Below are 26,718 nucleotides of genomic sequence, written 5' to 3'. Positions count from 1 at the left end.
TGTTTTGGTGAGTTCAAAAGAACAAGATGAGGTTATCACTGGCACTTCTGATAGTTTCCTGTTCATATTGTTTAGGTTTTTTGTCATGTATCCAGTTTAAGAGGTATGCCTTCAGACTCTTTGCTGATAGATAGTGGGGAAGAGGAAATCACTGCACTTGTGTCTGTTTGTGATGTAAGAATTTGACCGCAACAGTAATGTTTGTTCCTATTTTAGCAAAGGAGAAATCCATTTAATTCCACTACATCAGATGATAACTTGAACAATGGGGAATCAGAAGACAGACCAGCCATTGTACCTCAGCTATCAAAGAAGGGTAAATATACTTGTTTAGCAGATAACTGTGAATTTCCTGTGGGTTTATAGGGAAATTATTTTTACTTTCATTGCTTCTTTCTGAAAGAGATCAAAACGCTTTTTGTCTTAAGTATTGTGAATTGTTAACTAGCTTATTTCAAACCTCATCTAAAGCATGTGAATATACTCAGGAAATGGCTGTAGACATGAGTAAATGGATTTTGCTTCCTTTCTTTTACACATAGTTCTAGTCAGTACTAAGACCTCCTTCTGAGATGGCTCCCTGTCCTGAATTTCTGACAAAAGGACAGTGAAATTTCCTTGAATTTGACATAGCTGTCTTTATGAGCTTCCAATCATTGCTGCTAATTAGCAAGACAGAAGCAGCCTAGCTCTCTTTGGTCTATACTTTTTTCCTTTGTTTCCTTAGTCCTGTTTATTACCCTCCCTTTCCAGCAGTATTTTCTGCAAGCAAGTTGATGAGTGATTACATATCACAATACAGGCATTTGAAGTTGTAATTTAGAGTCATATGTAGCTATTACTCTCCTGTCTCTGTTGTGAAGCATGCTAACAGGAAAAGGAAAGACTTGCATAGTAGGAATATAAAACCCTTCATCTCCCTGCCAGGAGATTATTTCTGCATTTGCCTTATTCCATATGACTATGGAAATAGCCAGTTTCCATTTTTGTGGGTTGCTGTTTATGTTCTGACACTAAAGAGGTGTATGTGTATTCAAAAGCTGCACTTCCCTGCAAACGTTATCCCTTGCAGGAAAAATGTTGTGCTCTCTTTGCTTTCATCAAATAGTTAATGTTTCTAAAATGAGAAATAACAGCAAGCTTTTAATTTCCTAAAAATGTCAATTACATAAAAATGAAATCAACACCTATGTAAAATTACTGGATGTGTTTTTGCTGCAGTTGTTTTTAATAAACCAGTATAATCACTGCATTTTAGATCTGCACTGTCATATATTTCTGTTTCTACTGGCAAATGTCACGTAAACTCATGAGCTCTTCTATGTCTTACAGAAATTTGGTCAGTCTCAGAAGACAGCCCACCTAAATCAAACTTACAAAATGATGAATCAGATAAACCTGAGAAGTTTTTTGTAGAACTTACTGATCCATCACAGAAGGAACTAGTTAATCGTCCTGTCCCAAAAGCTAGGAAACTAATTCACAAAGCAGCAGATTCTGTATCACAAAGAGAAGACCTTGCTCTCAAACCAGCCAAGCAGACTGAGAGGATTAATGGCATTGGTACCCCACCCAGGGGCATTCTGAAACGCAGCTCAAGCTCAAGTTCCACTGACTCAGAAGTTCGGGTCAGTCAGATGTTAGATGTTCAGAAAAAGAATGATCTTTCTACCACAACTATTCTTGAAGGAGAAGGTGAGAAGAACTCTGTTGGGGAAGAAGCAGAAGATTCCACACAAAACTCACTGGAAAAACTGAAACAAGTGAGGTTTTCATCTAGCTCAGGTAAAGGAAAACCTCTGCAAAGCCCACAGCCATGCCATGTTAAAGAAAAAGGAGACCATGATATCTTAAAACCTGACAAAAAAAAGAATAGTGGAAATTATGCTGTTCAATCAGATTCACTTGGTGATAGGCAAATTCCTGCTGCAAAGCCTTTGGGAACCTATTTATCAACTTTACAAATGAAAACAATAGATGGCTTACAAGAAGACACATCTGCATCCAGCCCTCGTGACAGTAACAGATCAGTCTTCCCAGTTAGTGAAAGCTTCCAGACAAATACAGTTACTCCCAAGAAACTTGAAACCCCACAGAAGACCTCCAGCAATATCCTGTCAAACAGCAATAATGAACAGAGTGTTAATGAGACACGTGAAAAAAAATCCAACCAGATCCTGAGCCATGAATCAGAGTCACACAAAAACTTTACTGGTAAGAGTCTAATAGAAGTAAAGAATGGAATGAGATAGGATATAACACATTCACATAACACATTAATGTGGGTCCCTTGTAGCTAGCAATTAACAACTAGGAAACAGAAGTAGTAGGAAATGTGCTACTGCAGAATTAAAAAATCAAACTTTAAAAAATACTTTTAAGATCTCCTATTGGTAATCTTATCAGAGCCAGTATAGGCACCTCTGTTGTGAATGTTATTTTAGTGTAGTGCTGTCAGTTGTCCTTGGGAGTAATTCATATGTGACTTAGGGATTTGCTTATGGGACTAAACACAAATAATGCTGGATTGTCATCCTCTGTGTGCCTCCCTTCAATGAAGGCATTTCCTTTAAGAATGGGCTTAACTCATCTTCTTGGCTTGTACCCTCAGAAGTAATGATTTGGAACAGGAATTTTCTTCACTCTCGCCCATGGTATAGTTCTTTCCAAAATCACCAGGACAGAGAACTCTTTTTCTCCACTAACAGTTAAAAAAATTCTGAGAATTTTCTAGGTAGACCAAACATTTTTAGTCATGTGTCTGATTAATAACTCTGATAAATTTGTTTATGTTGTAGATAGACATCAACTCTTGGCTGAAACAGAAGCACGTGAGGTGTCTAATACTAATTCTACAAGTCTTCAACAAGGTAAGCCTGATCTTGTTGAGGAGAGAGATGCTAAAACCATTTTCAAGCCTGGAAAACATGCTGATGAACTTGTGAAAGTGGACGATGAATCTGTATCAAAAGTTTTAGACTGGTTTAAAAGAAGTTCTAGTACTGAAGATGAGGAACTATCAATGAAGTCCCAAGGCAGGGAGCCCAGAGAGGAAGTGGACGTGTCAATCAAAAGAGTTCTTCCTACAGAACACAGTGGGCCTGGCATGCATGGAACAACAAAAGATACAGAAGAGAGACCATTTGGAAAGATTAAACAACAGAGCAGTATTTCACCTACATCCTTTACTTCAAAAAACATACAGCTGATAAATGAGAGGGTGAAGCCTAAGACAGAGGAAGCAAATAAGAAGCAAAATGATAAATTGCTAACTGAATTTGGTTGTACAAGAGTTGAAGAAAAAGAACATGGTCAAGAAATCAAACAACAAAATCAGAAATCAAATCTCTTGGAACATCAAGGGCACAAGCTACCGGCTCAGAAATGTGAATCAGAGAAGGCAATACAAGAAAAAAGAAGAATAAGGGAGATCAGAGCATTCTGGGAAAGGGATAAAACTATACCCAGTCACAGAGAGAAAGGAGTTAGTATCAATACTGATGCATCAGGTGGCCATGCATTGACAGGTCTCAGAGAAAGTGACAAACTGAAACAATCTGCAGCGTATCTACCTAAGGCATTGCATGATCAGTGCAAGAACACATTAAGAAGTCCTGAAGTAAGTTGTGCAAGCCAGGCTTCAAGAAACAAAAGTCACCACTCCTTTGAATCTGGACCAGGCCATACATTTGGAAAGGCAGAAGGGACACTTCAGTTTGATGAAGTTTGTGAATGTACAGAACTCCCAAAAGCCAGTAACTTGCATCCCAGAACTGGTGTCACTTCAGTTTCATCAAAAAACAAAGACAAAGATGAGAAGGAGACTCTTAAAGGAAAAGTTGCTGCTTCTTCCCAACAGAAGCCAAACTTCCAGGTTTTGTCTTTAAAAGAAAAGATGAATGAGAAGTCCAAGAATCAAATTTCAGATCCTTCACACTTCCAGAGTCTGAGAAACTTCTGGGATACTGGAGTTAAATTCCAGAGTAGCATTGACAGGGAAGATGATTCTTTGCCAAATAATACTAGATCAATAATCTATGAAAGAAAATCAAAGGAAGATAAAAAAGGCAGAGATAATGTGAGCAAACAAGAGTTAATTAAACAACAAACCCAAACACCTGAGAGAGAAAAAACACAGAAACTAGATTCTGTAGTATGCAAAAAATCTCTAGGATCTCCTGTCCTAAGAGGTCTGAATGTGACACACACAAAAAATACAGACTCTCTCCAGCCGGACAGACAGCCAGTTATCTCAAAATCACAGGAGAAGATGGGTCTTCCAGAGCATGAAGTTAGAGAATGTACAGAAAAAAGCATTGTTTCATCAAAAGATAATCATGTATCCTTGCAGCTCCAGTTACCTGGTGATAAAGATGCTTTAAAGGAGACAGTAGTAGGTGATAAACTATATTTACCTATAGAAAAAGGGGAAAACAAGACTACTCCTTTGGATAAAGAGGAAGTTGCAGAGACTGTGGATAAAGTTGTTCTACCTAAAGGTGAGCTTGATATATTTAAGTCATGTCTAAAGAAGCTAGAAAAGGAAGCCTTTGAGATGTCATGTAGCTTAAACCTAAAAGAAAGCATTTTAAAAGGGACGCATTTTCAGTCAAATCAGTGCAAGGTCATTGAGAGAACAGGGCAAGACAGTAATGTTATTTCTCCTGTTGATCAAGGAGAAGAAATAGGCAAAAGTACAGGACAAGTGAATGTGTCATCAACACATAAGCATGAGAACAGAAAAAGTCTCAGAAAGCTGTTTAGGGAATTTGAACCTTTGTATCTACAATATCAGGCAGCAGACAAGGATGATACCCTTGAGGGCTCCCCAAGGCCTCAAGCTGGCTTGGAGAACCTTCTCGAAGAAACCCTTGTATCTCAACCTTCTGAATACAGAAGGGTGGGAATGAAAACATATGATGAGTTAAATAGTATATCACAAAATAACTGCAGTGTAGAATCAGCACACCAAGAAGCTACTGGTCCACCTGAAGAGGTCCATGAGACCATAGAGAAGTCTGTAGCTAGATCCAAGGTCAATGGTTTGAGTTCTGCCCTACAGAAGCTGGTGGAGGAGGCTTCTGAAACACCCCCTCCTAAACCCAAACATGCCGACAGCACAGCATGGGGGACTGCTGAATATCAAGTTAAAAGGACAATGTGTGAACATGGTGAAGAGGTGCAGCAGGAAATCAGTGAGACTGTAGAAAGGTCTGTTGCCCCATCCAAGGCCAGTGGCTTGAGTTCTGCTTTAGAGAGGCTGCTGAAGGAGGCCCCTGAAGCACCACCTCCTAAACCCAAACGTGCTGACAGCACAGTGCAAAGGACTGCTGCTGTGCAAGTTAAAAGCACAATTTATGAGTGTGATGGGGAGGTGCCGCAGGAAATCCATGAGATTATAGAAAAGTCTGTTGCCCCATCTTCAGACAGTGGCTTGAGTTCTGCTTTAGAGAAGCTGCTGAATGAGGCCTCTGAAACACCCCTTCCTAAGCCAAAACATGCTGACAGCACAGTACAGAGAACTCTGAAGGTGGAAGCTAAAAGTATGACCTATGAGCATGGTGGAGAGGTAGCTCAGGAAATCAGTGAGAATATAGAAAAGTCTGTTGCCCCATCCAAGGCCAGTAGCTTGAGTTCTGCTTTAGAGAGGATGCTGAAGGAGGCCTCTGAAACACGTTCCCCTAAACCCAAATGTGCTGACAGCACAGTACAGGGGACTGCTGTGGTGAAAGCTATGAGCACAGCCTATGAGCATGATGGACAGCTGCTGCAGGGAATTGGTGAGACCACAGAAAGATCTGCACTGTCCAGCACTGAATATACAGGGTCTGATGTTAATTTTCAGAATCAACCAAAAGAGGTTTCTGAAACACCAGCTTCTGTGCTGGAAAATATAGATAAGAAAATGCATGATAAAATACAGACTAGTGTAGGTATACATGTTCCACATCAACAAGACAGAGATCACCCTCAAGAAATACAAGAAACAGTAGAAAAAAACTCTGTTTCAAATATTGCAAAATTTGGTGAATTCAGTCGCTCTTTAGAAAAACTTCTTCAGGAAGCATCTGCAGTTTCATGTCCAATATCCAGAGACTTACATCAGCAAGAAGAAGTTGAGGATTGTACATTTCCCTCAGAGAAAGAGACTCTATTCATGACAAGGTCACAGCCATACAATGCCCTAAGTAGCTATGATACACAAATGAAGATAGTTCTCAAAGTGGGAGCTCCAGAAAAGACCGTCAAAGCCTCAGTTAATGATCTTGCAGTAAGTGAAATTGAAGCTTCTGGTCTTAAAAGAGATGGAGCTATTAACAAAATAGGAGAGAGAAACATGGTTTCATTTGATCTTTGTTCCTTGGAAGGCAAGACAAATATGGTCGCAATCAAACCATTTGAGATAAATGAAAAAGGGATGATTGAAAGCACGTTCTTGGAGGCTTCTGAACAGAATTCAGAATTTCAAGCACTGATGAATTTCAGAAGAACAAGTACAGCACTTAAAGATGAGATTAACTACCCCCAGCCAGAAGAATCTCAGCATGAGAATAACAATGCTTAATGTCTCAGCATGAGAATAACAATGAAGAGGAAGGCAGCAACATAAATTTGGGATTCAAGTTTTCAGATGAAAACTCTGATTCTCACTCTGGAACTCTGAATAGAAGTTCAACTCATGAGCTATCTGATTTCTAAAATTCATGGTGCTGAGTTAAACATAGCTGCAATAATTATTTTTTTTTTTATCCAGTTTGAAATATATTAGTGGAAAGTCTGTGTGATACTTTCTTAATTGAGAGATTTGGATATTTTCTTGGGAGGGGTGGGAAGAATTAATTGTTTGATTGGAAAGTATTTAACAGACACATACTACATTTGGTTAAGCCTTTTTTGTTAAGGATAATTTAGCAGCATGAATCAATTCAGTCTTTTTGATTTACATTTTTCTTATCCCATGTGACGTTGCCTTCAAATTAATAAATTTGTAACACTCAATCTAGTAATCCCTTCAAATATACTGGATTAAAAAAGGAAAAAAATATCAGTGGCTCACTTGATTCATTCTTTAGTTTGACTGGCTAGTCTCTGAAGATAGATAAATACTTATCAGTGGAATATCTAGATATAAAGGATAATACAAATACCCTGTGCTGTTTCATTTATCATTGCTGCTGTTGCGCTGAAAAATGGCCATATAAATGAAAAGGTCCATTTACTAGGATTCACATTATTTGGTTAAATGGTAGTTCTAGTCAATGTATAGTGTATGATAGTCATCAAAGAGCTTAAGGTGGAGAAGATAATTTAACCTTTTTAGTCTCATACTGAGAAACTGGGAATATCTTCTTCTGAAGAAGAATCTGAGAAATATAGCAAGTTCCCAGGGCCTGCCAACTTAGATCTGGGAAATGTTTTGAAAGGGGTTTCTGAAGAAAGTCGGTGAAAACTCAAGATAAGTGAGGAAAAATCAAACACAATGTGGTTTCACTCATAATTACAGGCAGCAACACTGATTTGTTGGTGGAGGGGAGGGAAGGAGAGATAGGGAGGAAAGAAAATCTTAAAGATTTCTGAAGGAGCTAAGTCTGTCTCTACTTTTGGAGACAATTGCATAACTTCAGGGTTCCAAATACATCCACAGCTCTTTTTTTGTGGGGTTTGGTTGGGTTTTTTTTTTTGTGTTTGTTTGGGTTTTTATGTTTGGCTGGGTTTTGGTTTTTTTTTTTTTTGCATGTGTGTGGGGAAATGGTGTTTCGTTTTTTGTGGTTTTGGTAGTTTGGTTTGGGTTATTTGGTTATTCAATCATTGAAACAAAATTACTTTTTCTGCAGAAAGACTGTAACAGAAAAATTTGCACAAAGGGAAAAAACAAAAATTCTTTTGTGCTGATTCGTGAAAAGATGGTTGCAAAATGGCTACAATCTGAATTTATTCTTTATTATATTATTCTTAATATATATTATTCTTAACCAATTGAATGCAATAATTGTCCCAAACACCGTTATTAGTCAGTAAGCACAGACTTATACCTACACAGGGCAAATCACTTGTCAGACTTGTCTATCTCTGTTGATGACTGAGGGTGTTTAGAGAGAGCAAATGGACACTTAAAATTAGATGGTTATTTTATTTTTGATTCATCTCATATTTTCACTGAATGTTCGCTGTCTTTGCTAACTGTCAAAATAGATTCTCATGAGAAACCTGTGACTGGTTCTTCATTGACTTGCTTAAAGTGGCATGTCTGTGTGTGCAGTGTTCATGTGTTTTGTCTCATAACAGGTTCTGAAGAAGAATTAAACCCTGTTTTGATGGCTTTGAAAAGGAGTGCAGATAGGAAAAAGCCTTCCAAAAGTCTAGAAGACATTCCATCAGCTACCTCAAGTGAGCACAAAGCTTGTGTGTGTGTCCCATGACTCCCAGTTTGGCTTAAATGTGTTCATACTGGTCTTCCATACAGCCTTGCCAAGTCGTGGCTTTGGTTTTGTTTCTCATTAAGCTGTATGGAGGTTGTACTTTGGAACCAGATTATTTTCTTATGTGGTTTAATTTTCAGTTCTTGGTGTTAATTTTGGAACAAGGCTGGTCTGTGAAGCAGATATCTTCCAGGAGTGCACTGTGTTGATCAGTGATTAACTGTTTCTTGGATAGTTTTTCGATTGTGGAAGTATTGGCAATTACCCAAAACAGTAATGAGCAACTACTGTCATTATCTCCTGGTTGCTGGCTTGGGTCGAATAAGCAGACAATGAAAGCATGAAAACCAGAGTTTAGTAATGGTTTAGTAATGATTCACCAGTTTATTCTAGTAGTAAATATATCAAACTAATTTTAGGAGAATACAGTGAGATAATATTATACTTAAAAGTAATTCCTGGCTTCCCTCAGTAGCCTACTTGGATTCCTTGGGTTTGGTGAAATTATTATTCCTATCTCATTTCACCCTGCCCCTGAGTGTTTTCATGCTTCTCATGTCTAATGGGGAAGACACAGACTGAACTTCTATTTGTGAACTGAAGCACGGAGATGTAGATTTTTTTTAAAGATACTGGCAAGTTGTTCTTCTAATACTGCTACTGCTTTCTTCTAACCAGTTTTTAGGTTTTAGGTGTGCACTAACATTGTTACAACAACACACTGATAGAAACTATGTCACCATGAGACCCTTGCTTGGATGTAGGCTTTGAGGTAGAATGTCAAGTAAAAGCCTCTCTTGAATTTAACTGTTCCCATGGCTCTGCTGGTTTGTCTGTGGTTTTGGTCCTCATTACTCTTAATTCTGTGATTGTCGCTGCCGTCCATTTTATACCAAATAACAAAATTTCTAACTGTGTTGTTTTTTCCTGCACAGATAAAGAAAAAATAAATAAACCAAAGGAGGAATTAGTTCTTAGTGATGAAGATGGTAAATATAATTTGTGTCTGCATGGAAGTTTGTTGCTTTTTCAATGGCTTCAATGGTTTGCTAGTGAAGATTTATTTTTTTTCTAAACCAATAATTATATTGTGTTTTTAGATTTGGTTAACTTCAGCATGGCTGGAAAGCTTTTGTAGAATTCTGTTGTGGTGTTTATTCTTAAAGAATCTATTTATGTCCTCCCGTATCTGTAGAAACTGTGCCACTTATCAGTGTATTCTTTTGGCCTTCAGTCATTCAGCCTATGAGTTACTGAAATCATTGGGAGCTTTGAACACAAGCTCTTTTGAAAGAAATTTGCCTCAGTAAATATTCAGTTTGTCTGTTTATCTGTTGCATTGTAAGATTCAAGATGACTTTTGCTAGTGCAAAAGACCCTTCAGAATACTACAATTGGAAAGGAACCTCTCTAAATATCCCTGCCTTAGTCCTATAAAGTAGCATTATTCTAGGCAATAGATGAACTTCTAGATCAACTGCTGATATCATCAGTCCATTAGTGCATTACAGATGCCTTACAGTTAATTTTTTCAATATACCTTTAGAAATTCCAAATCTAAGAAAAACAAAAAGCAAACCTGTTCCAAGAATGTGTCGAAATAAACAGAATTGAAAAGCATCAAATAATATTGAATGTGGTGGAACATAGCACAAAATTCTTTATTTACTGTATTGTAGCACTGTAGTTTTAAAAGAACTCTTGTGTGCAATTGTATTTTTTATTTCATGGTTTAGATGCTTTAAAGCCTTGTGCATGCCAGTGGCCCATATTATCAATAGGATAGTCATAGCATATTAGGATACCTACAGCACTCAGTAAAGTAACAAGATTAAGCACCATCCTGCACTCTGCTTTCAAGTGGAGACCCCTACTGAAAGCCTGTTTGACATTCAGTGTGAATGTGTAGAGGCTAACCTGAAAAGTGAAGGACGAATTTGAATTTTATTTGTTAAGACTGAAGTTATGAAAAAATGACACACGGCCAAATTGATAGCTGTACAGGCAGAATAAGGCAAGTTTTTTTGAAAGGATTGTTCTTTTGGAGCAGTGAAAGGACTGATTTTTTTAGCTTGTACACTTTTATTATGCTCATATTTTGTTATGATCCAGCTCCTCAAAGGAGAACAGCAGTGCAAGACACAGAAACGGAATCATAGAATTGTTTAGGTCGGAGAAAAGCTTTAGTACCAGCAAATCCAACCATTAAGTCAGCATGGGCAAGTTCACCACTGAGCCATGTCCCTAGTTCTGAATTTATGTTTGCATAAACAGGCTCCACGATGCACCAAAATCAAACAGATCTAATGCCCATACAGGCCTCATACCTAAACCACTACTAACTGTTGGAAGGAAAAAAAACCCACAAAGTTCATGGGGTCTGGGGAAGTACAAAAAAACCCAAAACCACCAAAAAAACCGAGAAAAATCCCACATATAAAGTATGTTGATGCTATTTATAACCTTGCAAAACTGTACTGCTGAATGACTGTTAATACTGCACTGAGCAGGTCTGAAACCTGATCAGCATCAAGAGAGGACTGAAACTGCAGCAGGAAGTGAGTAATAGGATTCTTCCAGCAGATACTGGAGAGACTTTTCCTCTGATAACTGAACTAGTAAATTAACAATACTCTTTCATTTAACAACTAACAAGTTACACATCTGGAGTAGCTACTTGCTCTAAGTACTGCATCTAATTGCATACTGACAGTAACTGATCTGTTAAGCACTAGCTGAGTTTTGACATCAAAAGCTTTGCAAAAGTTTCACTGACCTTGCAGACAATCCCATTGTCTGCAGTGTTTCATTTTCTGCAATAAATACATGCTCCTGTAGGTGGCTGGTTATTGATCATTTTCTGTCCCATGATATTGATGCATCTCACAATGTGTATGCAGTTCATCTTTGTGTATTCAATATAAGTGGGGCTAGAGCATGAAAAATTCTGAGGATCATGAGCTTACTGCAAACTTTATTTTTGCAAGCCTAGCTTGTACAATTAGGTTTTGTACAGTGAAAGACTACAGAAGTAAGCTGCAGTAGAGGCATGCAAGTATGGAAGAAACAGAGTGCAAAAAAGTGCATTATTAATGAGATATGGATCTTATAATTAAGTAGGAATACTTGCAACTTCCTTGGTCAGGTCTAGAATTTGCTTGATTTACACAAATTTGCCTATTACAGTTAAATAGACTGAGTAAATAGACCAGAATTTGGCTTGTATGCTGACTTCTTACTAAGAATATTATGATAATTTGAATGTCAATGTTGTTATTGTTAGTGCAGAAGTGTACTTATTCTTTTTCTAGGAAGAAAATATAGAAGGTAATTTCAATGTTTTCTTTATCACTTTTGATCAGAATTTGCTTGTAGCACCCAGGCTGCCTCATATCAAGCAATATTTCTGGTCCTGTTGAAGTTTGTTGGTCATTGTTATAGGCAATGCCAAAGTAGATTATTCTTCCTAATGACAGCTTCTGAGTCCTATGGGGGGAAAAAGCCCCCTTGCATCCAGGCTGGTTGTGCATGTGCATGTATTTCATCCAGAGTGGTTTGCTTCTAACTGCATCCTGTTATGGAATCTCACTGTTCTGATGTACAAACATGTTTTTGAAGCCTCTTGAATTACTGCTTTGCAGTTTCCACAGTGACTTCACAGCCTGATAAACTCTTTTCCAACCCTGAAAAACTCAAAGGACTGAGCAAGTCAGTACCATCATTCTTACAGGAAGAGGTAAGCACCCTCTCTGAAATGTTATAGTTTCAGGTACCTGACCACTAATTCTGTGCAAGTTTCAGAACTCCCAATGACATGCCATGCTTGATTATTGTTGTTATCATCATCATGGTGTGAACCTTGGAATAAGCTCAGAGGCCATATTCAAATCTCTTAAAATGACATTGAAGCTTGAAAGTGATAAGCAATTTGAACTGTTAGGCCTATGACATCTATGGTTCTCTATCAGGAGAATCACAGAATTTTTAGTTTGGAAGGGACCTTAGAGACCATCCAGTTCCAACCCCCCTGCTAAGGAACATCTTTCAGGAGACCAGGTTGCTCAGGGCCCCATCCAACCTGGCCTTGAACACTTCCAGGGGGGTGGGGTCAGCCACAGCTTTTCTGGGCAACCTGTGACTGCTGTGATCACCCTTACAGTGAAAAATTTCTTCTTAATCTAAATCTAAACCTATTATCAGTTAGTTTAAAGCCAGTTCCCCCTTGTCTAATTACCATATATCCTTCTCCTCTAGGAGGACTTAGAATTTTTCTGTCTTTCAAAGAGTCCATGTAACTGGACTGATTATCCACACTGCTTAACTGTCACTTCACTCTGGATTTATTCTGTGCAGTCCCAAATAGCACTCTCCAAAGCAATTTTTTCTCAAGAGGCTTTGCCCTAGGTAGGCTGGACATTTTTCAGTCCTTATCATTGACCTCTGAAACAGAGGAAAAATCCTGGTCTTCCTTTACTCAACAAAATAGACATAACCAGATTTTATAAGCAAAATGAAAAAGTCTTTATATGCTAAATGTTTATTTATATAAATAACAATTTTCTTAATGTGTGTAGAAATTTTACTAATCTTGTATCTGTTATTAGAAGATCTATGACACCAGTTCAAAACTGTTTGAAGGAGTGGGGAGACCTTGTAAATTGTTCCTGGGTGGAATACAACAGGAAGATGAAGTTGTCTGTAACAGCTTGTGTAGGAAGGCTCATGTGGGAAGGGGATCAATTCTTTAGTGCAGAGATAGCATTGAGATGGAATGGGGTTGTGAGTACATAACCTGATAATGACCAAGGAAACAAAAGCTGCAATTTCCTCATGGGAAAGCAAAGCCCTGCTTGTCCTCTTGCAAGAAAGACTTTGCAAAAACCATTCATGGTATCCAGTGCTATTCTCTGAATGTTACCTTCTGGCCAGGTGCCCTTAAGAGAGAGGCAGAGAACTGACAGCATTTACTGTATAACAGAAAGGACTGTAAAAGGACTGAGCATTATCAATTGCATAGGTTATGCATGAGACAGTGACACAGAGAAGTTGAGTTTAATTGTCCCAATAAACTTAACTTCGTAATTTTTAATTGTTACTTGAGATTTAAAACAGACAAACAAACAAACCCCCAAACCTGGTTGCATCACTGCTTAAAAAATTATCAGTGTAGGCTGTTCATCAGAAAAACTCTCAACTTTAAATGCATGACCTAGTTCAAGAAATATTATTCATGTTGCACTACAAGGGAAATTAAATTCAGACTTCCACTGAGTCTCAATGTGCATTAAAATTCTGTTTGCTTGGTTTTGTTTTTTTTTTTTAATTTTCCTTGTGATTATAAAGAACGTACACAGACTTTCTTTCTGTGATGTTTTTGTAGAGTGATGACAGAGAGACAGATACAGCATCAGAAAGCAGTTATTCCTTTGGCAGAATCAAGAAGAGTCCCAGCTCTCTAACCAATCTTAGCAGCTCTTCTGGCATGGCCTCCTTATCCTCTGTATGTAAACCAAAGCATTATTTTAATGGCACTGCTTTTGCTAATTTCTCCAGTGTTGTTTTGGCTCTTATCTCATTCATCTTATCTTTCTTCCCTTGTCATCTCTGTCTCCTTCTTTCCACTTCTGTTATATGAACATAGCATAATTCCTTGCATGTACTTGCCTGAAGCAAGTAAAGTACAATTAAATAGATTTTTTTTTTTTTCCTTGTAATATATTGGAGCTTGTTCAGGGCTCTGAACAAAGATATGGATTTTACCTTTAGAGCTTACATTTGTAGCTGAAAATGAAGAACAATTCATATAGGACAAACATTTAGAAAGGGAGAAAGGGGAGAGAGATAAGTGAAAGCAGGAGATACTGGTATATCAGGTGTGTAGTTGAGCCAACTAGATAACCAAAAGTCATTGGTTTATATGGACTCCGAGTAAGAAAAACAGAGTTTTGGGGAAGGATGTTGGGATAAAATATATATATGTATGCACACATCTTTCTTCTTCTCTGTATTTAGTATTTAATTTTCAGTGTTTTATTTAGTTACATATTTAGGTACATAACTCAGCCATATAGACTTTATTAATCTTCTTGTTAGTATTTTAAGAAAGTCTGTTTTCCTAAACTCTTAGGCTTGTTTTCTGCTAGAAGATCAGCTGAGGATATTTAGAAGTAATATGTCAAGGATCTGAGTACAGTCAGTCTTCAGATCTACAGCATCCTATAATTTAATTTCTTCTATCTCAATTCAGTAACCCATTCAAATTTTTTTTTTTGGTAAGAATCCTGGTCTAACCCCTTTGATTTCCAAATATCTTTCCTTCATTAATCTGCTTGCTGAGAAGCTTGTATAACAGTGTCCATTACACTTTATTGTTACATCTAAAGAGATGCAGTTGATTTCTTTACTGTCTGAATCCTGAGCACAACTTCTACCCTGATCCTGAAATATCTGGTGAAATTCAATGTCTGGAAAATATTTCTCCTCTTGTACGATGCAGGTGAGCGGCAGCCTAATGAGCATCTATAGTGCAGACTTTGGCAACGTTGATGTGAAGGGGAACATTCAGTTTGCCATTGATTATGTGGAACAGCTGAATGAGCTCCACATCTTTATTTGCCAGTGTAAAGAGCTGGCAGTAGCAGATATTAAGCGACAGCGTTCAGACCCGTAAGTACAAAGAATGCATTTCTTTTCTAATGGAAGTCTTTATTTTAATGTGGAAATGAAAATTTCTGGGGTTTTCCAGTCTCTCTAACCTCCTGGGGTAAACCACCAAAGAAATAGATGAAGAGGCTATAATGTGCTTTTGGGTTTTTTTTAACTCTGATTTAATTAGAACAACCCTTATAAATTGGTGTGTATGTATGTTAACACAGAAAATGATCACTTTAAAGAATATTAAATTACCTTTTAAAATGCCACTTTTCAGATGGTAAATTCCACTTTGATATGTTTTCAGTAGGATCAGCACCTATATAAATATGACATTTGGGCCTGTTACAGGTATATATTCTTTATTTTCATGTTCTGAGGAGATATTTCACCAGATTTTCCCCTGGAGAAGGATATTATAAGAAAGTTATGACAAGCATCACCACTGCTGTTTTAATTCTTAAAAATAGAAGCTGAATAACATAATGTCTACTCAAGTGGATTTCTTTTACTTTGTAAGCAAATACTTGTGTATTTTGGAAGGTGAAGTTGGAGAAGGTCTGGATTTTTAAAGTTTTTGGGATTTTCTTAACCCTTCTAACATCCCTGTCTCAATTTTAGGTATGTAAAGACCTACCTGCTTCCAGAGAAATACAGACTGGGCAAACGGAAGACTTCTGTCAAAAAGAAAACTTTTAATCCAGTCTATAATGAAATACTGCGGGTATTTATCAAACTATTACTAGACATAATATACTGTATGTGTGATGTGTGAGGAATCTCAGCTTTTGGGCACAGGTCTAGATTGCACTCAAAAGGGACATTAGCATGGGAGGGATTGCCCTGCAGAACTGGCCGTGTGTTTCCATTGATAGGTCAACTCTGCAGTGATCTCTGGATCCAGCATTGAGAACACTGGTGGCTCTATACTTTTATGTGTAAACAAACATGAGCCACGTATGAGCTTAAGGTGATAGAAATAAAAAGTAAATAGTTGTGTTTTGTTGTGGTTTGTATGCTTTCTGAAATGCAGAAGTGAGCAGTTATGGCCATATAAACCCAGACACTTTTTTCTAACCATATCACTTTCTGATACAGCACTGGTAAAAATTCAACTTAATTTCTTATTTTCTTACTTCTTCCTGGCAGTATAAAATTGAGAAGGAGCTCCTAAAGAATCAAAGCCTCAATATCTCTGTCTGGCACAATGATACCTTTGGGAGGAATAGCTTCCTTGGTGAAGTGGAGCTGGATTTAGGAACTTGGGACTGGAACGATCCATCCAATAAGCAGATAAACTGGTTTCCTCTCAAGCCAAGGGTAGGTTGGCTGTTTTGCATTTTCCGCTGTGTAAGTGCAATACCAAATCATCATTTAAGCTTGGTCTTGTGTGTTCTGTGGGTTTTGTGCTGATTATAGTCATACTTACACATAGAAATACAGTTCTGAGATGTCTTTTAGTCTAGCTAGCTATTACAGTACAAAAAACTTTCTCACAATGTAAGGAGTAGGAATTTCAAAGTATTTGTCATATGACAATGAAATATGTCAGTGCAACGGAAATCTGAAGGCACCTGTTAACCAAATATTGAGTAAACCTTCTGAAGATATGGAGCAAGTGCAGCACCATTTTAATGTCAGATGTTTGGTTGTTTTGTTTTTTTTTTTCATTTCAGACTTCAGCAATAACTCTTAATCTAGAAAACAGAGGGGAGATGAAACTAGCCCTCCAGTATGTCCCACATCCAATTGGAGGTAAGCATTGCTGCTTTGCTTGGATTCGTCAAGCCTTTGGTAGTTTTGTCCTTTTTTTTTTTAATTAAAAAAAAGGACCCTTGTTTAATGTTTGTCATTCACTTCAGACAGCTTCTTTCAACATAAAAGTTTTCTGTTTTCTTCCTTAGAGGATTAAGTCACTCTGATTGTTAATACAATCAGTTAAGAACCCCAAAGACCATTTTGAGATCTTTTGTTGTTTTTAATGTCACTGATGAAGAAATTGCCTCATTGTCATAATCTAAGATTTATAATGCAATATATACATGTAAAAAAATTATGTTTTCTGTATAATTTTAGAGATTATAAATCATCAGGCAGATGCTGTGATGTGCTAAACAATGATAACACACTGAATTTCAAGCAACACTAGATGTAGGAAGTAGCAGCAGATATTTAGAAAGCAGAAATTTATAGCAGTCTTATCAGTTTGGTTTAATCTTGTCTGGCAACTGATAGTGGACCAATCTGAGAGGGAAGTCAGGTCAGGTCTTTAATCCAGACAGACAGTCAGTCAGTAAGAATCAAATATATTAAGAGCATAAAAGAGCTTATTTGAAAGTACAGCAATAAATGCTAACATCACATAGGCTGATGACAAGCTGATCTGTTTGTTTATCTAGAGTCTTGGGAAGAGAAGACCAGTGGCATGTGTTTGCTTAGTTGTAACAGAAGAAAAGTCATTGTAGGAATGCAGACATGATGTGATCTTGTAGTACTTTGATGGGATGAAGATTTCAACTTCCAGAGTACAGAGAGCAATGTTGAATTAAGATGTGAGATAAGTCCAGGCTGAATATCACCTCGACAAATGAGCAAGAACTGCTGTGTCAGACAAAATATATTTTAAAAGCATCTCCTTAAGCAGATATTTTATTTTATTTTTACAGGAAAGAAGACTCTATCTACTGGTGAGGTCCACATCTGGGTGAAGGAATGCCATAACCTCCCTCTTCTTAGAGGCAATAGGCTCAACTCTTTCATTAAATGGTAAGAATTGTGGTTGAAGTCATCAAACGTGATGGCCTAATAATGTTACCATTGTGCTTTCTAATTGTATCTTCTTTTTCTACATTCATATGAAAAGAACACTGAATTGCTTTCTGATTCTTCTTTAATGTAGTGTAAATTGTCCTGCATAGTTTACAACTTCCAGATACTAAGTATGTACCACCAACTAAAACTTACAGGGAGAGCTTTCTGTGTCATTACACTTTGGTTTTGTCTCTCAGTCACTTGCTGGAAGGACTAGTCAAACTGTTCTGGCTTTTATGTTTAAGCATGTTTAAGCAAAGCATGGTTGTGCAAAACATGGTTTAGCTTAGCAAATTTGGGGAGGAGACAAGCGTGAAATAGTGTAATAGTGTGAATACATAGTTGCATTTCTTCCCCTTTCCTTTCCGCATACAGACTAAAGATGTGAAGAGACAAGAATAACAAGGTGGTTGGGGAAATCTCTGGCAGCAAAAAAACGTTTCAGCATCATCAGTGATAACACAGCAAATAAACTCACTTGTGCCTCTTCCCCACCTGACTTGCCCTTACATCCTCTGAAGCACAAGGGTGGATACCTGCTGCCAGTATTTCCTGTAAGGGGCTGAGAATGTGACCCTTCACTCCATCTCTGTAAAGCACCTTATCTTCAGTTCTACTTTAACATGCAAAACACAGTTAATCAGCAGCTTTTGCCTTTTTAGTATGTTTAATGCAGGCTGTGCTGTACAAGTGCAAACTGACAGTGCTTTTTCTCTCTGAAGTACCATTCTTCCAGACACCAGCAGAAAGAGTCGCCAGAAAACAAGGACAGTTGCAAAAACGACAAACCCGGTATTCAACCACACCATGGTCTATGATGGCTTTAGACCAGAAGATTTAAAAGAAGCCTGCATAGAACTCACAGTCTGGGATCACAACAAACTAGCAAACCATTTTCTGGGAGGCCTCCGGATAGGCCTTGGAACAGGTACTGGACAATCACCACATTTATACTTAATTTACAAAGCAGTCTTGCCTTTTTTTTTCCCCTTTTTTGATCTCTTTCCTTTCAGTCTTTCTTTTCTCTTGAACAGTTTCATTCAGAAACATACCTATTCTTCAGAACAGATCCTGAAATGTAAATAATAGTAGTGTTAGGAGGGTTAGGATGACTGACAAGGAGTAGTATTGGAAAGAAACCTATGTGTGGCCATACATTGTATCTGGTACTGTTTAAAGTACAAGAATATGCTATTCCTGTGCCTGAAAAATGATCATGTTTTGCAAACTTACTCATGCAAAAAAATAGTGTAAAGACAGCAGTGGGTGGAAATAAAAAGTTAGATCAGGAATGCAGGATAAGATTGGAAGATACTGAATAGGAAAATTATAAATGCAAACAAGTTACTAGCATAAGGGTAATATAAGATGTGCAGATATAGCAACAGGAAAAGCATACAATTCTTCTGTTTGTCCCTTGTATTCTGCCCTCTGATCTGAGGGGAGAATGTATTTGGAGCCTTCTCAAGAAATGCAATGTACAAACTACTTTTCACAAAATAATTTCTTGCATGGTTCACCATAGTAACCTAAATTACAAATAAAAATACTAAATCTTAATTTGAATTTTAGAGTACCCAAAGTTGAATTTCAGTACAAAATTAGTACCCTGTTTTATTGTTAAATTTTCGCAGATGTATGGGCAATTGGCATCTTTTTCCTTGGGATTGTGACAAAAAGACCAAGGATAAAAAGAAAAAACTCTGGACCAAGATGGCAAAATTTGTGTGACATTGTTGTAAATTGTATTTGACAAAATTTCTCAAGTGTAAAAATGTAGAACTGAATCTCCAAAGCATTGGGTGAACTATCTGAGGAGGTGTAACCATTTTAGAGCAGGCAAATTTGATTGTTTGCACTTAATTCTGCAGCACATTAATTTTTCTTTTAAAATTGACATTTTTCTAGGCAAAAGCTATGGAACCACAGTAGATTGGATGGATTCTACTTCAGATGAAACTGCCCTTTGGGAGAAGATGATGAACTCTCCGAACACCTGGATAGAAGATACACTACCTCTCAGGATGCTTATGGTTGCAAAATTGACAAAATAAGGTGGATTTTTATTTGTTAGTGTCAAAAAGAAACCTTGGGAATGAAATTAAAAGCATGGGGGTGGAACTTTAGAAGAGGAACACAGTAGCTTTTTTGACAGTTTCTGCTCTGTTACTGTTCTGGTTTTGTGCTGTCAGATGTCGCTTTGTATTTCAAATTAAACATCTGCTTGCAGATCATTATGTAAATTGTAGGGATTTTAAAATTTCTTATTCACTGAAAGCAACTTCAAGAAAGAAGGTGTTTACAGAACTCAGTGTCAGAGGTAGCTGTGATACCTGGATGACTGTGTTGTCTAACGGAAGCATTGTTGATCCCTTAAAAATCCAAATAACCAGCAGAAATATAAGAGCAAGTCAACTGTTTTTGTACATTGCTAGGATTGTTCATGAAGTCTTACTGATAAGACAGCAACATTAATGTTAAAGCTCATTGGTATGTGTTTGTATCCTCGTTATGCTGTGTCAGACCTCTCCAGCATGGAATATGGGCATGAAGAACTTAGTTTTTGCAAGTTCCTCTAGTTGTAACTGTATGTTTCTAGGACATGAAAGTTACTCCCCCAATGAAACAAGTGTGGCATGAAGTGGTACTGTCAATGTCCTATTCTACAAGGTGCAGAGGACTTTTTTCCAATGTACTGTAAAAAATCAGGGTTATAAAAAATTTGCTTATACATGTGTTAATCATCTTGCTAGCATACAATACTTAAGTGCTGAAGATGTAAAGGTGAAACTATTTTTATTCCAGTGCTACTCAAAAGGATCTAAATGTGCCAGTTTTAGTGATGACAAGAATGTTGGGTATTTATTCTCCAAAGTGCACTTGTTTGTGCCTGTATCCATTAGCTTCTTTTGGTTTTTATTTTTGCAAGAAGTGAACTTACCTGTGCTTCAGCGCCACCGTTAGGAGACTGGTAGGACTGTGGTGGGCTTTGCTTAGTTTTGAGGCATAGGAAATAAGACTGCAGTTTGTAACTTGTAGAAATGCTAGTAGATAAATACATAAAGTACAAAATATATTAATTTTGTTTTCTTTTTTTTTTAATAAATTCATCCTATTTAAATGAAATAGGAATTCAGTTTTATTAAATGCCAGTGGTTTATGTTAGCCATTCAGCATGCAATGTAACAAAATGCAGACAGAAAACATTTTTGAAAAGAAATACACAGTTTTTTACTCCAGCTAAGTCTAAAAGCTGGTGAAATCTTTTACTTCAGTTAGAGCAGAGGGGAGAAGGGAGCTCTTCACAGCTCCAATGCAATTGCTTGGTTTAATCATACAAATTTAAATGCTACTTGGTATTTATTATACACTATGAATTGAAAAAAGGAAAGATGCTATTCAACCTGCCAGAAAATCCACTTTCCTCTTGTCAACCAAGCAGTCTGTGGAGTTTACAAATGTCAAAAACAGTTTGCCAGTCTTTGATATCTTCCTGCTTCAGGTGTTTTGTATGAGATTAGTAACTGCTGCAGCTTCCACTCTGCCAGACATATAAAAAACACTTTTTGACTATGGAGCATGTGCACATGACACTTCAGAACAATGTATTCTTACCAACATGGAACAGTTGCTGCTTTGATTCTACATTCTTGAAGAGCCACTCTTGAAATTATGGTGATTCTGAAAAAGAATAGGCACCTAATTTATTTGTATTCACTCCTTATGTGAATTAATTTTTCACCTGAAAACAGAGGTTGCTGTGAACATGACCTTCAGTTTCTCAGGATTAATGTTTTTATTGCAGTTGTATCTCCTGTGAAGCTCAAATATACTGCTAAGTCAAAACAGCTTTGGGTTCTGTTGTAGGGATGGGGTCTTAAGGCAAGTATCATGTAATGTGCCATGGTCCCATGGTCTATACTCCACAAAATTTTAATACTTGAACTTCATTGCTATCAAAATAAAATGTTTTGTTTGTGACAGCGGCAATCTCCTTGTCTTCTGATCAAGTAGAAGAAATTCTGTGTCTTGCTGTTTTTTAGCCCTCCTAGAAACTGACACAATATTTCTGGTCTCCCAAAAGACTCTGAATACCACTGCACTGATGGACCAAACCTCAAACTTTGAAAAGCTACCTAAACATGAATGCAAGATTTACTTGCACACTGCACTTGCAATTAACTAGTTTGACTAGCTAATGACACAGAAGTACTATGTACTCATCTAGGTTAATCAAGAAACTGAGCCAAGTAACATAAACTGTCCCAGAAGTACAAAAATTCCTCCCCAGTTTTTAATACCTTTTTTTTTCATCATATACAGAATTCCTTACTTCAGTAGTATGATAATATGCTGATAGAGAAATGAGAGTTGGGAAGTTGATTAAGACAAAAAGTTTCAAGAAACTTGTTACTTTGCTCTCAAGTCAAAGGAAAAACCTTTAGTCATCCATAACAAAAATTTTAAAGGTGCATAATTAGCTATCATTAAAGGGCAGTTTGATAAATTAATAGCTATGCTTTGTCATAAAGGTGAACTTGAATTAAGAATCAAAGCAGCCACACTCCTATAATATCTTTATGTATATTCATTCTTGTCTGGAGAAACACAACAGTTCCTTCCTCTCTTCTCCTTCATGTTACAAGTTCGTCTTTTTTTCGCTCATAATTAGTTTTTTTTTTAGTACCCATGTGTGTATATGCATATATACATATGTGTATATCTTCTAAATTACACGGTTTTCACTTGCTATAAACCAGGCTTCAAAGTCCTAGGTCTTCTTTTGTGCTCTGTGTTCAGAAACCTCCCAGCTCTGCAAGTAAAGGCTGCAAGCCCGAGTTGGTGCAGCAACTCCCATTGCTTTTGGTTTTACTCATTTTGAAATGCATACTTTGCCTTCCTTCTCTTGTTTACTTCATGTCTGTTACCCACAGCACTCTCTTCTTTCTCCTTTGTATCCTTTTCCAGAGAATTCAGCAAAACCTTCACTGACTTCTTTCTTGCAGTTGCATTTATTTTTCCCTCCCCTATCCTATCTGCCCGATTTTTATTAGGTGTTGAATAAAGTTGCAAATTGTTCAGGGCAAGGTCTGTCTTTATTTTCTATGGAGCTTGAGTGTGGTCTGAGGTCAGAGTCTGCTATTCTGATCTCCTCTGGCATGTGCAGGACATAAGCTGAGAACGAGGAGTTGTTCAAGCTTGGAAATTCTCTTTCCTTTTCTAAATCTGTGTGCTTTTGAGAGTGTCAGCAATGTTTGTTTGCTAAGAAACTGCCAGAGAGCTGCCAGCTCTTTCAGCCACCCTGGTGGGCTGGCCTGGCTCCAAGCAGCCTGGATGAGGTCATGAGCTCTGGAGTGACTGGATTCAGCATCTTACCTCTATGGTAACACAACCTCACAATAGGAGAGACAACAAACACAGGAGAGAGAAAATACCTGGTAAGAAAATAGTTTTCTCTTCTTAAACCTTGCTCCTCATTGTATTTCCACAGGATGGCCTCAACCTTTCCATCCTTCCCTCCCTCCTCCGTTATTTGCAAAGGATCCAAAATAGCAACAGCAGTCAGAGAGTGCAGGATGGTGGAGGCAGAGCTGGTGTCTGCACTAATAGCAATTACTAGTAGCAGTTGCTACTACACAGCTCTGAAATTCTTCACAGGCATTTATTTATTTTTGTTGTACATTATCTTTCATCCTTGCTTTAAGCTTCCTTCTCACATCCAATCTTTAGTCAAAGTTTGGAATTCACAAAACCTGATTATCAGCATGCTGTTTCAGGTCTGCATCCACATGAAAAACTTGTAGGTGAATTTTAGGCTAATTTTTCAAATGTTTAGGTAGCATGCTGTGTGATTCAGCACCGATAACCTTTTCGGTGCATATGTAATATCAATATTTTCCTTATTTGAAGAAGCAGAACCGAATTTTTAAAATTACATGCCTAAAATAATCCAGTAGATCAGTGTGCAAACTCAGGTGAGGAGCTTTTCTCCAGGAACAGAGGCTTTGTATCACAAAACATTCACTAATTATTAACATTGTATAGATCTTTCATTTGATTCATAAATCTCTAAGCATGGGGTAAGGCTATTCAGTTATTTTTAACAAGCAACCTACTATCATAGAAATCTTTTGAATCTATTAGAAGTTTGACGTAACCCTCTGTGTTTTATTTGCAGTTACAATACAGAGCTGTAGGAGAAAATAAAGGCAGAAGGAAAGGATTGCGTAAGGAATTATTTGCAGCTTTATCACTTACAAGCTTTTTACCTAAATATAATAGCAGTTCTTGTAGCTACAAGGGCAATGCCTCAAGAAGGAATAATTAGTCATCAGCAAATGAATAGGCTTGCATAAATACTAAACCTGCATTCTTTGCTTTTGCTCTTGGAGTCTGGCAACCTTGAGTCTCAGTGTGCCTGACTGAACCAGAGGAGGGGAAGGCCCAGCTGTGGTTGCTGGCTGACATTGGTTTTGGGAGGTCCTGTTCCCCCGCATCACTTTTTCTTGACTTCCAGAGAAACACCACCAACTTATTGCACCAACTTATGAACCACATCACTTTTTCTTGACTTCCAGAGAAACACCACCAACTTATGGCAGGAGTGTTGGCCACACGACCACTGGGCACTGTTTAGTCATCCCAAGTGTCACTGACAGAAGCACCCATTGTAAAATTTTATCTTGTCTTTGCATGAGACAGGGGTGCCATGGCTTAGGAGATAGGAGTGGGGATGGCTGACTCCACAGGTGATCCAGAGACAAAGACGTGGAAGATCTGACAAAAAGGTTGGAGGAGCTCTGTGAGAGCTCTAAGGAGTGGAGAGAGGAGGTATCGCTGCTTTCACACTTAGAACAGCATAATCATCTTGTCTCTGTACTGAAGAAGAAAGTGGATGACACACATGAATGCTGCAGAGACCTGGAGCAGCTCAACATGGAGCTGAAGAAACTGAGGGCAGAGGATGCTGTGAAAGTTAAAACCCAGACCCAGGGTATTCAGTATTTGGAGGGGCGCTTCATAGGTCTGGTCAAAAACCATTGAAAGATAATCCAGTTCAAAAACAAACTCAAAAAACGGCACATGCAGCTGTGGGAGGAGAACAGGCACCTGCGGCAGGACAGGGAAGTGCTCTTCGGCCAGGCTGTGAGGGAGAAGGAAGCTGAAGTACTCTGGCTGGTGGCCCAGGCCAGGAAGCTCTCACAGCAATTATGCTCCTTGCAGGAGAAATATGCTTATGAGAGTCACAGAGCCTGGGAGCGAGAGAAGGAGCTGCTGGAAGTCAGAGCCAGTAAGCAGATGCCTATGCCTGGGAGGTGGATTCACTGAAGAAGCAGCTGCAACTCCTACAGGAGAGGCACCAACAAGCTGCTGCAAGGGCTGAGCAGGCAGAGTCAGCAGAGGGCTCAGGGCAGTGAGCTGCAAGCCAAGCTGGAAAGGGCACATGAAGAGAAAGAGCAGCTACTGAACCTGGCCACGTAAAGGAGCAAAGCTCTGCAAGATAAGGGAGATGCAGAAGCTGGAGAAGTTAGAGACTGTGGAAGAAGCCATGCAGTGGGCAGGAAGGTGCCTCAAGAAAGAGGAAGCAGCAGCAGCAGACAAAGATCTGAAGGTTCAAGAGCTCCTAGGACAGCTAGAACGCAGCAAGCAGGCGTACAATGCACTCTTGCTGCGGTTCAATGCTTACAGAAAGCACAGTATGGATTTGCTGACTAAAGAGAGAGCTGTGAATGTCAAACTCCATCACTTTGTTGCATAACTGCAATTTTTTCTCTGTTCTCCTCTCAACAGGTGCCTCTACTGTAACACACCCCCCTGAATTTTGTTCCTCTCCATGGGACTATCCTCTGATTTCTTTATAGTGTCCTCACCAGCTTAAACCCTCCTCCACTGACAGTTCTGTAACCTTTTTGTCATTACACTTTTATGAATGTAAGTTGCTACACTCTTAAATCTGAACATGGATCATTGAACCAGTCAAACATGTGACATGAATGATTAGGGTGGGAAACATAAATTTTAATTTGATTTATTTAGTGCTAATCTCTGTTGAATCATAGGTTTTTTATTGTTAAATCACTTTATTTTTCATGATGACTGAAAGCTCGATCTCTTAGCCTTTTGTATTTGATTCTGCTTTGAAGTTCAACACAGGCTGGGCACATAGAGGCTCTGAGGCCTCAAGAAAGAAATCCTACCTTGCAATATCTCTGAAATTCTCTAAATTCAGGGATATAACAGGTAATCTAATAATATCATAAAACAACTGATTCTCAAGCAAATTACTGTTTATAGTTTTCTAGTAGTCTGACAGATTTCTGCAGTCATTTAAACCCTATTTAATGCCAGAGTAGTATTTATATCCCCATTCAGCTCAGAATAAATTGTCAAGTCTTTTGGATGATTTCAATCTGTTCTTTGGAATACGATGATGTTCTAGATGTTCACTAAGGATTTTTTTCCTATTTTTAGCTGTTTTCTGCAGATAAATATTAGTGATACACTCTTCCATTTTGTGCATGTCTGGCAGTTTTTGACAAAAAGAAAAATCTTTCCTGTCAGCACTGTTGGGATACAGAGACCTCCCACTCTCTCTTGCTAGTCTCCTAGGCAAGAAGGAAGTTCTTTTGCTGCTGAGATTAAGCTCCTGCTCTTTAAATCTCAAAAATAAACCAAAACCAAAAACAACCCAAAAAACCAAAACAACCACCATGACAGGTCAAACAGCATTCCCCACCTGGGCTGTAAGCAGCTGCCTTCAGAGTACCTCAAGTTCTTTGCCACATGTTTATGCCTTGGGATAACTCAAGAATTTAGAAAATGGATTGAGTATTTC

At 38.1% G+C, this 26,718-nt stretch overlaps 2 protein-coding genes across 7 annotated transcripts in view; both read left to right on the top strand.

The window, feature by feature from the left end:
- SYTL2 (synaptotagmin like 2) overlaps nucleotides 1-21,008 on the top strand; it is a 52,067-nt gene extending 31,059 nt beyond the window's left edge. The window contains exons 6-20 of one of the 6 annotated variants that reach the window (XM_058857546.1): nucleotides 217-316; nucleotides 1,333-2,214; nucleotides 2,799-2,870; nucleotides 8,287-8,388; nucleotides 9,356-9,409; nucleotides 10,931-10,978; nucleotides 12,062-12,156; nucleotides 13,801-13,920; nucleotides 14,917-15,086; nucleotides 15,693-15,795; nucleotides 16,221-16,391; nucleotides 16,748-16,826; nucleotides 17,738-17,837; nucleotides 18,605-18,810; nucleotides 19,791-21,008. In XM_058857546.1, coding sequence (XP_058713529.1) covers nucleotides 217-316; nucleotides 1,333-2,214; nucleotides 2,799-2,870; nucleotides 8,287-8,388; nucleotides 9,356-9,409; nucleotides 10,931-10,978; nucleotides 12,062-12,156; nucleotides 13,801-13,920; nucleotides 14,917-15,086; nucleotides 15,693-15,795; nucleotides 16,221-16,391; nucleotides 16,748-16,826; nucleotides 17,738-17,837; nucleotides 18,605-18,810; nucleotides 19,791-19,936 — 2,448 coding nt within the window. In that variant the 3' untranslated portion in view covers nucleotides 19,937-21,008. Of the gene's footprint in view, nucleotides 1-216; nucleotides 317-1,332; nucleotides 2,215-2,798; nucleotides 7,032-8,286; nucleotides 8,389-9,355; nucleotides 9,410-10,930; nucleotides 10,979-12,061; nucleotides 12,157-13,800; nucleotides 13,921-14,916; nucleotides 15,087-15,692; nucleotides 15,796-16,220; nucleotides 16,392-16,747; nucleotides 16,827-17,737; nucleotides 17,838-18,604; nucleotides 18,811-19,790 lie in introns of those variants that run through there. The other 5 variants (XM_058857522.1, XM_058857527.1, XM_058857536.1 and 2 more) reach the window with 5 other exon arrangements.
- A 2,949-nt stretch (nucleotides 21,009-23,957) lies between these two features.
- On the top strand, nucleotides 23,958-25,641 carry CCDC89 (coiled-coil domain containing 89). Its single transcript, XM_058836836.1, is given in 5 exon segments — nucleotides 23,958-23,962; nucleotides 24,641-25,161; nucleotides 25,164-25,269; nucleotides 25,271-25,390; nucleotides 25,392-25,641. Coding segments are annotated over 5 exon segments (1,002 nt in total).
- The last annotated feature ends 1,077 nt before the right edge of the window (nucleotides 25,642-26,718 follow it).

This window comes from Poecile atricapillus, chromosome 1, assembly GCF_030490865.1.
Source record: "Poecile atricapillus isolate bPoeAtr1 chromosome 1, bPoeAtr1.hap1, whole genome shotgun sequence".
Lineage (NCBI taxonomy): Eukaryota > Metazoa > Chordata > Aves > Passeriformes > Paridae > Poecile > Poecile atricapillus.
The sequence above is the reverse complement of the archived record's forward strand: the minus strand, read 5'-3'. Positions and strand labels throughout refer to the sequence as shown.